We start from the raw sequence: 12,382 nt of genomic DNA, 5'->3' as shown, positions 1-12,382 counted from the left end.
TTGTCGGATACTAGTACCTGGAGGCTGGTACTGTATATATCTTGGACTACGTTAGAACTTGGTACTAGGGAGTAGCCCCTCCGACTATCCCTGATGGTACCTAACTTTAAATGCACATCCTTCTGGGCTGCAATATTCCGTAGCAAAGCATGCGGAGAGAGCATGAATGGAATTGGAATTGATTGGAATTGGATGTGGTGTCAAGCTGCAGGGAATGTCTCGGTGTGCTGGCCGACATGTTGAGCACTTGAGTACACTGAGCGCAGTGTATAAAATTGAAGGACAAACTTGTTCTCCAATACTTGATCCTGCACTACTAGTATAGAGCCAAGTACCATAGTTAAAGGATGGAAACAAGTGTGAATTGGTATAATGGAAGTAGCGCCCTCAGAAATGTGGTTACACAGTGGAGGTGCCTCATGTGAGAACGTCGGTGATGCCCGGACCACCGAGTTATCGCAAACTGACCTGAGCAGCGGTAGAGCGGAACAACTCAGCTGTCGTGAGCGGCCAGTTGCGGACGAATCGGACGGCACTGCCTCATTGAATGTGCTTTGCACAGCGGACAAGCCTCGCCGGTTCAGCTGGTTTCGCCTGCCGCACACCTCCGAGTCGGGAACTCGGTACGGCCGAGTCGTAGCTGAAAAAGCCTGAAACCTATCTTAGCTGATAGTCGTCGACAAATAACCACTGCAGCAAGCATGTTGCATGAGCATAAGGTTACAGGTATTATTGGATGGCAGTGCCTGCAAAGTAACCTTCTCTTTCCATTTTTGCGAGTTAGATAGGGAGCACTTCGGGGTGGTGTTCTGCGGGGGTTCCGGTTGCCCGTTCATTGTATAGGTACCAGGTAGGTTTCGATGTTGTGGAACAGATACCGAGATCCCATCGAACTCGGAGACGGAGCACTTTCTGCCCAAGATGGAATATGTCCAGCGCTTCGAAGGGCATTTCGGACTTGGGGCGAACATTCTGAGAGTATAATAACTCCCGTTGACCACGGCGGATGGGGGTGTGATTCACATGAGAAGACAGCACTACAATTTCTTGCAATCCGCCAGGTCTTCGACTAGGTACTTCCCAGTAGCACACTTGTAGGTCCCAGACGAACAACTTCACAGCCTAAGGTCCCAAGATGCCCTCCACCACTCTGCATGCCGAATCTGCCCACCCCCTGAAGGACATTGTGCCGCCGACCGTTCTCTCCCAAGCCACGATTCATCCCAATGCCGAGGAAATTGACCGCGAGGTTGTCACCTACCTCGTCGACACGTGGGAGTGGCCATCAGAAAAGCATAAGCAAGGCTTCATCAGCTGGAAGCTGAGCGAGGTCGTCCTGTTCATGTTCCCAACCGGCGAAACCAACCGGGTCAAGCTTGCCACCGAACTTCTTCTCCTGGGGTTCCTGATGGATGGTTTGTCATGTTCCCCATCCCGAAAGCCAGCGGCTCGTTATTGACTTCCTCCAGATTGGTTCGACCACCACCCACTAGCCGAGAACTCGCTCGTGGTCTCACGCCTGCAGTCGCTCCTCTCCTCCTCCTCCTCCTCATCACCACCGTCCCCGCTCTCAAACTCAATCTCCCCCTTAACACTAACAACAACAATCGACCGAATGCACGCCTCCCTCTTCGCACGCATCCTAGCCGTGCCCACGCCGCGAGACTCGTCGTCCCGCCGGGTGCTGGAGGCCTACATGGCCATGCTGGCGTGCCACTGCGAGGCTTCGCGCGGCACGGGCGCCGCGTCGGCCGCGCTGGGCGACTACCTCGCCTTCCGCGAGACCGACGTCGGCATGCCCATCTGCGCCGAGCTGCTGTACTGGACCGAGCCCGACCTGGACGCGGCGCTGGGGGGCGCCGCCGAGCGGGCGATGCTGCGCCCGCTCGACAGGGTTGCGAATTACCACGTCAGCATTCTGAACGACGTGTTCTCGTTTGAGAGGGAGTGGAAGGCGGCTCAGGCGCTGGAGGACGGTGCAGTGCTGGTCAACGGCGTGGCGGTCCTGGCCAAGGAGGCGAACCTGTCGGTCCACGCGGCGCGGCAGCTGTGTCTTGGGCTTGTGAGGGCCTGGGAGGTGGAGTTCTTGAGTATGGCGGAGGGGCTGCTCGGTTCATATGGTCTGGGTGGTCAGCAGGGCGAGGCGAGGAGTCTGATGGATAGAGCGATCAAGGGGATCGAGAGGAGGATGACGGGCGCCGAGGCCTTTTCGTGGCGGACTTCGAGGTATCTTTAGTAGCGGAAGGTCAACGGTGTATTAGGGTGTTTTTGGGACAAGGCTAGAAGGCACCGCGTACTCAATTGTATATGGACGATTCGAATGACTGGCTAAAGCAACAGCATAAACTGAGGATAAAACATAGCCCCTCCAAAGATGGACGCCGTAAGTTGGAAGTGGATTGAACATAGGTACCCAACGACCTTCATCCCAAGGCGGAAGCACTGCAGTGGCGTGCCCGTGTAACGGATCGTGCCTGCCTTGCTCTCCATAGACGCACCAGCCCGGTCAGCCAGCAATGCCAATGATCGAACTTGTCTAATAGTGACGGCGATTTTTTCAGTGGACCAGACATCTAGACACCCTTGAAACAGTTTCCGGTCCTTAACAGCTGGCTAAAACCTAACTTGAAGCAGCATCAGTCCTCGCGTTCTTCGTGCTAACACCAACTTCTTGTTCGTGCCATTCTCCGCGTTTCTGCTTCCTTGACCAGAGGCGCTCTATCACACCCGATGGAAGACTTCGGTGCCGAGTGTGTCTGATACGCAACCTGAAGAAGTCATCGACAACAAACCCGTCCGATTTCGACTCATGAGCAGAACACCGGGCTCGTCACACCGATGATCCTCAGCTCGACAGCCTCAAGTTACCGCGAGTTGACTCGTGGATGCATGCGTGATTGATCGGGAACTTCTTCCCGCCATGCACGCGGACTCCCAGTGGCTACTAACTGCCCCTTAAGGCTGATTGAAAGCGGCGTTCGGTATGATTGATTCCGACACGAAATGCCAAAGGTGCTGCTATTAATACTTATTTTCACAGTAGGTAGTGCTGTTCATGTCGTACATATTGCTCAGGCCCCGCTGATAAACGGATGAGTCGGGTAGTCGAGTGGACCAATGCCGAATCGTTCGAGTCAAGGTCCCAAGGTAAACGCCGGCGGAGTCACGGAGGTCCGCCATCATCGCCTCGCAGGTCAGAAGATTTTATTGTTTGCGTCTCCCCTTGTCAGCCACAAACTCTTCGTGTCTTCGTACTCGGCCTTACGCCACAAACGGATAGAAGCATGGAGCGCTGTACCGAGCCGTTGAGACACGCCTGTGCCAGGCCGGCAACTGAGCTTCGAGAAGGGCTCAATTCTCAGCCACCGACACTGACGAGCAGGGGGGTCTGCCTGCCGCAATCCACGAGACGCGAAGCATTCACATCATGCGGAGACTAACAAGCATGTAAACTGGAATCATCAGACTAGTTGTGCTATTAACCATCTCAAAACGTACAGGTAGGCGGGCTCGAGACCAGATGCTATGCCATGCGATGCAATGTAGTTGTACAAAAATCAAGCAGGAGTTTTCTTCGGCGACGCCGACAAGGCGCTTCGTGCTGTTCCGCTGTGCTGCCAACAAACGGGAAATGCGATGCAAGAGGAGCAAACACTGCAAGAACTCGAAACAGGCGGGTCACTTCAGAGATGAAGTTACCTTAGTAAGGTACCTACCGAACCTTCAAGAGATGGAACAAAATTAACCAATGGCCATACGAACTGTTTGATCCCCCCTTATCTCGGTGGATTGAGGTATCACTTGTGTTCTCTCAAACTGAAGAACTTCACCTGATGTCCTCGGGTAATCATCACAGCCATTGGTTGCGGTGGACATGCAGACCAAACGCACAAGCTTTGATTTTCCGGAGCCACCTAGTGAGACACACAGCCCGGAGTCTGGTGGCCGTCATTTACAGCCTCCGTTTCTGTTTGTGCATAGGTACATATCATGAGCAGTGCCGTGGTCCAAAAAGTGATTGGCAGAAATGGCATCATTCACAGCCAATGCTGGTAAGGTGAGAGATGACTAGTATTTCTCACCTCCCGAGATCGCCCTTCTCTGACATATCCGTTTTCGTCTTTTTCCAAGCAGCAGAACACCAGATCTCGCATCGGAATCCTAAGCTCCATCAAGAGACCGGGAAACTCAACACAGCATGACGGGTACCGGCTCGTATTGTTCCCGGGCCGTGCCCGACACCCAAGGAGCCGTTCCCACTTTCCAGATTTTCTGTGATCGGATCGGCAGTCACGTCACAACACAGAGTGATGGATCAATCGGGTCCCTCTACCCGCTGCTGCACCTTCGCCCTTCAGCAAGTCTGGCGCCCACACATGCTATGGCCGTTCTGCCAGTGTGGGGGTGGCGTTACCTACTTGGGGTGAGAATGGGACACGCGGATTCTCTCATCTCGTCCCCTCGGCGACCTCTCCCGTACTGATGATACTCCCTCCGGCCGCACGAGAGAAACGGCGGGGTGCAGCTTATAGCTTGGGGGTACGGTCTTGTCCTTCCAACTTTGACAATGGCCGTTCCCCCGCTGATTCGCTTCCTGCTGGTCTTGTTCCTCCTGTCCGCGGTGGCCTTGTCCCCCATTGTACTACTTGCAACGAAGATTCATCATTTTCCTGGTACGATACTTTTCTCTCTCGTTTGAGACCCTTGACCTGTTGAAGGGGACAGGACGGAGAGGTGCAGCAGGAAAGAAACGTGTAACGTGCGTATTCTGCCTGCCTGTCTGCCCATTCCCCCCCCCTCCCTCCACAATGCGCAACCCTTTCTGCCCAGGGGGAGGGAGCCAGGGGGAGTTCTGTGTGAGGGGAGCGAGCGTGGAGGGACCATACTATCATCTCATTCCTGTTGTCCTTCGGTGGTGCGTCCGTCTCACTGTACACAGGTCTTCGTGCGCTACGTTAGGCCAGGGCAGTTCCCTGTGTACTGCAGCAGGACTTGGGTTTCGAAGACAGCTACCAGCTCTCTCTTTCGTGCTGCCCCCCTCTCTCGGCCATGTTGTGTGATGTGCGTGTGTGTGTGTGGTCTCTGTGCCGTACCTTAGTTGCTCAGCGCCTGGGTTGCCGGACACACACAAGTACAGCACAGGTTAGGTAACGCCGTTCGCCTTTCCTGGCTGGACGAGAGGCTGGTACACCGTACACCGCGCTATTGCCGGGACGGGAGAGCAATTACCTTACTTTACTCACTCGAGGAAGTTGTGTTGCGTAATGTCCCGGCCGGGGGGGGGGGGGGGGCCTATATAGCTCCCCTCTCCCTAGCATGGGCCGCCTCCCACGCATATGCGTTGCACCGTTCTGATTCCTGGACTCGGATTACCTACGTTTTTTTGTCTGGGCGGATAGGACCTGTCATCTTCGGATTCTGATGACGAGTCTTGTTCTGGTCTGACTCAGATACCCGACACCAACCGGAAACGAAACCTTCTTGGTCTCGTCCTTGGAAGGGTTGTCGAATCTGTGTTTGCTCTCCTTGTGTCCGTTTGCTTCCCCCCGTCGACGGGCCAACTGCCCTCCCCCGTTTTCCTGCGCGACATCGACATGCTCTTAGCTGGCTCCTGCTTCCACCTGGAATTGCAGATACTAGTAGTGCTATGTCAGTAGTGGCTGCCACTGCCGCTTCCCTCGTCCCTTGTCCCTTTACCTCAGGAAACACAGCTCCAGAAACCGGCAACCCCGTCTCTCTGGTACTATGAAACGGACAAGAAGGGCCACGGCGACGACGTGCGAGTGCTACCTCGACACAGCCGAGATCAAGCGGGGGAGATGGCAGGAGGATTCCAGCGAATGTCTACGCAACTGCAAGGAGCACGTCATGCGGAGCGTGTTGAAGGGCTGGGGGGAGAGCTCGGGCTGGGTTGATGGCTGCCGTATCCTCAACGACACCGTGCCGGTCCGCGATTTCTGGTCCCTCTACTGGTGCGACGAGACCTTCTGCGGCGTGGCGATCAGCCAGACGGGCGGGCTCGGGCAAGACCGTGAGTATTACTAGCGGAGGTTTTGGTGGCTCCTGTTTTCTCGGGCTAAGGATGGTATTTTGTACTAGCCAACGTCGACCTCATCATCAACACCTGCCAGAAGTGAGCGGTTCCGCCTCCTCTTGGAAAGGGCCGTCTTGCGCTGACCGTTTGTTCTCCTTAGTATTGGGTTCTACTCGGTGCTCGACCCGGGCCCTCGCCCGCCGGGTTTCAAATGCAGCACGGAAGCCGATACATCGGACGGCTGTTCGTTCACAGCGATGGGATTGCCCGGGGCTACCAAGGCGCCGCTGCCGGATGCTACACAGCAGCCCATACCTGCCGACTCGGCCGTCCCGAGTGCGGCAAGGACACAGGTAGCCCCCACGCCCGCTGTAGTTGCGTCAGTGGCTAGCTCGGCGCCCGCTGCTGCTACCGAGCAATCATCGTCAACCGCCGCGGCCGGAACCACGTCAACAACATCCGGGAGCGACCTGACCGACCAAGGGAAGGCAGCGGTTGCAATCTGCTCCGCTCTCGCGCTGATGCTGCTGGTGACCTTCGCCCTGGTGTGGCTCCGACGGCGGAAGCGACGCAAGGCCTCCTTCGACCGGGCTCTGCGCTCACGACGGGCGCCAGGTCACGGTATCCCGCCGGCCGGATCCCCTACCCCCTTAATCTCCCCGGCCCAGTCCGCGGTCGGCACTCGCACAGTGCTCACGCCGCCCCTCCGCCTCCGCGACCGCAAGTTCCTGCTCCCGTCCATCCTCCGACACGGCAGCCGCTCGCCTTCCCCGCCGCTGACGCCACTCACGCCCGCCCACGGCCCGCAACCGGGCGGCGGAGGCAGCAGCAACAGCAACAAAGGCAGCGCCGTCTTCCCCGCCTCCCCGATCTGCTCCTCAACCACGACCAAACTCGTGCCGCGGCCCGAGCGCACCGTCGCACTCACAAGAGTCACAACAACAACAGCAAACTCCCGCACACAGGCCACGACCACCACTACCACAGCCGGCTTCCCACCTGCACTCTCGCTCTCCTCGCTCACGGGGGCCGACTCAACCCTCTCCCTGCCGATTCCCGTCCCAGGCTCCTGGCCGGCCGAGCGTCATAACCATAGCCGAGCCAGCGCCAGCGCGAGCAGCTGCTACACGGGCACGTCCACGGCTCATTCCTCGCTCCGCCACGAGATCCCCATTGGCGTTCCCCTGCATGCTTCTTCTTCTGTGCCGCAGAATGGCAATATCAGCCCCAGTGGTGGTGGGAGTGGAAGTGGAAGTAGCGCATATACCACCCCTCCTCCTCCTCCTCCTCCTCCTCCTCCTCCTCCTCCTCCTCCTCCTCCTCCGCCTCCGCCTCCGCCATCGCGGGTCTCGCCCTCCCTCCTCCCCCCCTCTCATCAGCAATCCAAACAGTTCTTCCAGTCCCCACCGCCCCCACCTCCATACCACCACCCCCACCACCACCCCCACACACACCAAGACCACTCAGAGTATCATCATCATTACCATCATCCCTCCTCCCCTGCCCGCCCACCCAGACCGCACGAAAGCATGCTGGAGATCCCGGACCTGCTCACCCCCGCCCCGTCTCCAATTCCAGGCGGAGCGGGAAAGGGTTGGGGAGGAGGAGGAGGGAAGATCGGAACGTCCCCACCGCCACCGCCGCCGTTGCCGCCGGTGAGTCCGCCCCCGACCAAGGCCCTCCCTCCCCGTCCTCCTCCTCCTCCGCCGCCTCCGCCCCGGCGAGGAGGCTCGGGGAAGGGTGTTAACAGGTTTGGAGTCGGTGGTGGGGTGGGGATTGCGAGGGGTTCTGGGCTCGGTTCTGGTTCTGGTTTTGGATCTGGATTTGGTTCTGGGTCTTTCTCTGGGAGTGGTGATGGTGGTGGTCCTACCACAACTACTACCACTCCTTTTTATCGAGACCATCACCACCACCGTACGCTGTCAGGGCCGCACCATCCGCACGGATCTAGTACTCATCCGACTCAGGAGTCGTCCCTGAAGCGGTTCCTAGAGCCGGACCCGGATCCGGATCCGAGGGGGAGCTGGGGAAGCTGGAGCGGCGGCGCTGGTGTTTGCTATGGCAAACAAGCTGGTCATTCTGGTGTTACGAAGAGAAGTTTGGCTCGGAATGGGCATGGAGGAGGAGGAGGAGGAGGAAGAGGAGGAGGAAGAGGAGGAGGAAGAGGAGGAGGAAGAGGAGGAGGAAGAGGAGGAGGGACTATTAGTACTAATATGGCTGACGATGACCTGGATCTGGTGAGTCCTAGGACGAGCGAGAGCAGCAGCGACCGGACGGCGACGGGGGGCACCATGGTGTCTGCTGTTTCGAGGATGTCTAGCACGAGGGGAGGGAATGATACCATTGCTGGGAGGATCTGAAACTGGGCTGGTTTAATTAGGGTTGAGAATTGCTGTGCTTGGGCTTTGGGGAGGTAGTAAATGAGGCGTTGCGTTGGGATAACTTGGAGTTATTTGCTTTTAAGGGGGAAACCGGTAATGGAACCCGCGAAGCAGAGGTCGGCTGGCTGGCCTTGTTGAAATGAACTGGAGGATAACAAGGATTCTGCGTGGTAATTCGCTGTTTCTGCCTCAGCTCTTCGCCATGCGTACAAGCAGTCAGTGACTGGGCTGAGAAATTGAGAAATGCGTGGATTTGATCACCTAGAAGAAGGAAAGCAAACATCGAGACACGTAAACTCCAAAAACTTTCAACGAAATTGACCGAGTGGAGGAAAAGAAAAAGAAAAAGGAGAGGTAACCGACTTGGCCGCCCTCCGTGGAGGGCAGGTTGCTCGGCTACTTTAATCCCAGCCGTACTGGCCATTGCGGGAAAGAATCCGGTACCAGGTCCGGTTCGAACTGATGACCTCTCGGTCACCAAGTTCACCCCGGCCGGTGGTCGGCACCGAGCCCCCGTAACCGCTAGGCCATGTCACCTGGGAAGTTGCTTGAACATGCCTGTGGCGAACTTGCTTATTAGGGCCCAGAGCATGGACGTCGTTGGCCCCACGTGGAATCAATCGCGGGTCCTAAAAAACACTTTCTGATACCATCCATTTCCTTTGCTAGGCGTCAAGGAGCATGCTTCAGTCCCGAATTTTGAACTTCCTTTCAACCAAATCATTAGGTGGTCGCCCCCCTCCTTCCCACCTTTGTCCCTGCTTCTTCTGCCTGCCGTATTGGTTTTCCGTGTCCGTCCACGTCGAGAGCGAAGAGTTGAACAATCCCTGTTCGATTCGTCGCTAGGTCTGCGATAGGCTGCGGCTGAAGCTCGTCAAGCTCATCTGGAGTATGGTGGTTGGGGGCAGTGATCCACCGTGAAAGTCATCGTGAGGGTCTAACGAGCTCTGGACAGCATTTCCGCTGCCACCTGAAAGCGTGGAGCACTATGCCACTTATGAGGTGTAGATGTTGGTACAAGCTGTCGTATGCTTACGCATGTTGCTGTTGGGGGGCAGTGGCACTGTGTCTTCCAAGTCTTCTTTTTTAAATTCGCCTGAGGGTTCTACTGACAGCTTTCCATGCCGTGTCAGAAAGCTAAGACGGTCATGTTCCTGTGCCGCAATGTTGCCTATATCGCCGAGCAGAGTTAAGGTAGTTACAGCATATGGGCTCAATCTCGAACACATCGTATGCTTTGGGGGCCTCGAGCTGCAGGTCCGAGAGAACCTGGATCGCCAGTTTGAGCGAGGATCGGGGCTTGGTTTCTTCAAGCAAACAGTTCTGTTATTCAGGGTGAGAGCTAACACACTCTTCTCGGCTTGTGGGCTCATGCTACTCCAATTGTCCTTGCTGGGACAGGTTTGGACCTCTGTAAGATGAGGGAAGAGGATCAAGAGATGTCGTGAACCTGCCACTTACACGTCGCTGGCTATCGGAAACGATAAGCAGGCCATCCCTGCTCATGTCCCACCATTTCCTGGTGGGCCCTGATGAATGCCAAGAGCGCACAGACACTGTGCCCGTCTGTCAGCTGTCTTTCTGGAAAGTGTCCAGACATCCTTCGACGTGGAAGAACGGCATCGCCAAATTCCCGTCAGCAGTTGACGACAATATCTGTATTTTGTCGCCAACGGTGTTCTCACTAACTGAGGCCCAACCTCTTTAATCACTCCGACTTTCAACGCCTGGTGGCCCGCGCAGTTTCGTTTCAATCGCCGCTCGAGCAATCGGCGCAAAAGATCTCTCGCTACCGCTCCCGAACATCCAACCCAGCGAGCAAGCGCCATCGACGACCCCATAGCACGCTGTACACAGGGCAGCATGCCCGCCGACGCCTCGGCCTCGGGGGCCGCGACTTCACAGAACGACGGCTCGGCGCGCAGCCGGCGCGAGCACAACCAGGGCAACCAGGAGCGCAAGTACACGGCCGAGCAGAAGGCGGCGGTGCTGCGCATCCGGCGGTGCCAGCCGACCGCCTTCTACGAGATTCTCGAGCTGCAACGGACATGCACCGACGCCGAGGTGAAGAAGGCGTACCGCAAGCTCTCGCTGCTGACGCACCCGGACAAGAACGGCCACGAGCACGCCGACGAGGCCTTCAAGATGGTGGCGCGCGCCTTCAGCGTGCTGGGCGACAAGGAGAAGCGCGACAAGTATGACCGCTTCGGCACAGACCCCGATAGCAGATTCGCGAGTGCCCAGGCGCAGGCGCAGGCGCAGAATCCGTTTGCTGGGTTTGCGGGGCGGAGAGCGGGCGGTGGTGGTGGTGGCATGTGGGAGGAGGAGATCAGTCCCGAGGAGATGTTTGCGAGGTTCTTTGGCGGCGGCGGTCTTGGAGGTGGGTTTGGTGGGCCGTTTGCAGGTGGGTGATCCGCTGTGATCCGAGTTCCTAATTCCTTTGCCGCAAAACTGACATCGATCCTCAGGCTTCGATGGCGGGCCGCAGTTCGTCTTCAACTTTGGCGGACCCGGTATCAGAGTACATCAATTCGGGGGGGCTAGGCCACGAGCCCGACCCCGGAACCCCGGGCAGGAAGAGCCGGCGAGCATGTGGAGCACCATCATCGGCTTGTTACCCATTCTGCTGCTCGTTGTCTGGCCCATCCTCTCGTCCATATTCTCAGGCATGACCTCGTCGACCCCGTCAACGCCCAGCATGGTCTTCGACGAACCCCACCCGCCACTGTACACGATGGAGCGCACGATGCCCAACCTCAACGTGAGATATTACCTTAATCCGGCCGATGTCCAGTCGTACAGTCCGTCCAAGCTGTACTCGCTCGACAAGAAGGCCGAGGTGGTGCTGGTGCAGCAGCTCCGCATCAAGTGCGAGAGTGAGATGGCGCATAAGCAGCAGCTTCAAAACGCGGCCCAGGGCTGGTTCTACCCGGACCCGGAGAAGATGGAGGTGGCGAACGCGTACCCGATGCCCGCGTGCCAAAGGCTGAATTCCATGCGGTTATAGTGGGGAAGCAGAGATAGAAGTAATATTTTAGGACGCCCTTGAGGGGACATGCTGTGTGCCCCATCTAGATCGTTTATGTTGGTGGTGACTCTTGGGCGGTCTTGCTATACTAGACCAGGACGGCGTTGGAGGGCATTTGCATACGAGGCGCAGTGTGTCCGGAAAGCTGCTTATGGCGGACGCAATGGGCGTTATTCATGTCTTGTCTCTAGTCACATGCGGGATGCCATGATACATCAACTCATCCCCATACATGAGCAACTAATGTAACGTCAATCACGGGGAACTCGAAATTAGGATATCTATGAGGCGGTAGCTGAATTTGGCCGCTTAAGGGCGGCCCTGATTCAGCGACACGCAATCCAATGGCTCGGTGACCAGAACGTCCGGACACGCAGCTCCCGTACTTGGCTGATGAAGCCTGGTTAGCGGGAGGGATGACGACAGCCTGGCAAGCGGCCGGTCCCTCCGGTTCATTGGATTGGTCGGAGCTGGATCTACCCCACATGCCACCGACCGCCCAGGGACTCCCCGCCGTCGTGAGTTAGCGGACCTTAACTATAAGCTATGACGGATATGCGCGGGATGTCCTCTTTACTACTAGTAGTAACTGCAGGTCCCTGAGGTCGTGTGTTAAACCACTTCATTTTCTCGAACTGTTTCCAGAAAACGTAACGGACACACAGGCTTCTCAAGTTTGAACTCTTGAATTACTTCATACACTCCAGATCTTGAAAACTGAAGTACACTCCCATCCGCAACCCCACGGCATCACTTCCTCACTGCAAATCGCATCCGAACCGTGCCAGCGACCTAGAGCCTATTGTTACCAGATAATGCGAGTCCGTTCTGCGACTTGGTCTCAAACGCAACAGTAACCATTACCATTTCCGTTGAGCCTTGTTCGCTTTATCTGCGATTGCTACGGAATAGGATCGAGTCTGATTTTCGTTTTGCTGT

General features: G+C 56.8%; 4 protein-coding genes and 1 non-coding gene across 5 annotated transcripts; 4 read left to right on the top strand and 1 right to left on the bottom strand.

Moving 5' to 3' along the window:
- Positions 1-1,037: 1,037 nt before the first annotated feature.
- On the top strand, positions 1,038-2,236 carry B0T15DRAFT_557606 (isoprenoid synthase domain-containing protein; the record flags this gene model as incomplete). The annotated part of the gene is made up of 2 exons (XM_062870450.1): positions 1,038-1,415; positions 1,470-2,236. Exons 1-2 carry the CDS (start codon positions 1,136-1,138, stop codon positions 2,234-2,236), a joined length of 1,047 nt encoding a protein of 348 aa, XP_062719923.1. The 5' UTR covers positions 1,038-1,135.
- Positions 2,237-5,350: 3,114 nt separating this feature from the next.
- Positions 5,351-8,781, top strand: B0T15DRAFT_575655 (uncharacterized protein). The gene is made up of 6 exons (XM_062870998.1): positions 5,351-6,031; positions 6,100-6,133; positions 6,195-7,270; positions 7,613-7,689; positions 8,027-8,239; positions 8,283-8,781. Exons 1-6 carry the CDS (start codon positions 5,746-5,748, stop codon positions 8,352-8,354), a joined length of 1,758 nt encoding a protein of 585 aa, XP_062719922.1. The 5' UTR covers positions 5,351-5,745; the 3' UTR covers positions 8,355-8,781.
- A 72-nt stretch (positions 8,782-8,853) lies between these two features.
- On the bottom strand, positions 8,854-8,952 carry B0T15DRAFT_t153. The gene has a single exon. It is a non-coding gene; the product is annotated as a tRNA-Arg (tRNA).
- Positions 8,951-10,010, top strand: B0T15DRAFT_535634 (uncharacterized protein; the record flags this gene model as incomplete). The annotated part of the gene is made up of 1 exon (XM_062869505.1): positions 8,951-10,010. A coding segment is annotated over exon 1 (409 nt), but the record flags the coding sequence as incomplete, so codon positions are not given.
- Positions 9,988-11,744, top strand: B0T15DRAFT_575654 (uncharacterized protein). The gene is made up of 2 exons (XM_062870997.1): positions 9,988-10,819; positions 10,884-11,744. Exons 1-2 carry the CDS (start codon positions 10,279-10,281, stop codon positions 11,420-11,422), a joined length of 1,080 nt encoding a protein of 359 aa, XP_062719920.1. The 5' UTR covers positions 9,988-10,278; the 3' UTR covers positions 11,423-11,744.
- Positions 11,745-12,382: the final 638 nt, after the last annotated feature.

The sequence above is a fragment of the Chaetomium strumarium genome, assembly GCF_033439665.1.
Source record: "Chaetomium strumarium strain CBS 333.67 chromosome Unknown B0T15scaffold_5, whole genome shotgun sequence".
Classification (NCBI taxonomy): Eukaryota; Fungi; Ascomycota; class Sordariomycetes; order Sordariales; family Chaetomiaceae; genus Chaetomium; species Chaetomium strumarium.
The sequence above is the reverse complement of the archived record's forward strand: the minus strand, read 5'-3'. Positions and strand labels throughout refer to the sequence as shown.

Excerpts from the sequence above, each read along its gene's own strand:
- B0T15DRAFT_575655 (XM_062870998.1), top strand. The coding sequence starts at position 5,746 with ATGAAACGGACAAGAAGGGCCACGGCGACGACGTGCGAGTGCTACCTC. Across the intron at positions 7,271-7,612 it reads CAATATCAGCCCCAGTGGTG|GCGGAGCGGGAAAGGGTTGG; the intron begins GTGGGAGTGGAA and ends CTCCAATTCCAG. Across the intron at positions 8,240-8,282 it reads AAGAGGAGGAGGGACTATTA|GACGAGCGAGAGCAGCAGCG; the intron begins GTACTAATATGG and ends GGTGAGTCCTAG.
- B0T15DRAFT_575654 (XM_062870997.1), top strand. The coding sequence starts at position 10,279 with ATGCCCGCCGACGCCTCGGCCTCGGGGGCCGCGACTTCACAGAACGAC. Across the intron at positions 10,820-10,883 it reads GTTTGGTGGGCCGTTTGCAG|GCTTCGATGGCGGGCCGCAG; the intron begins GTGGGTGATCCG and ends ATCGATCCTCAG.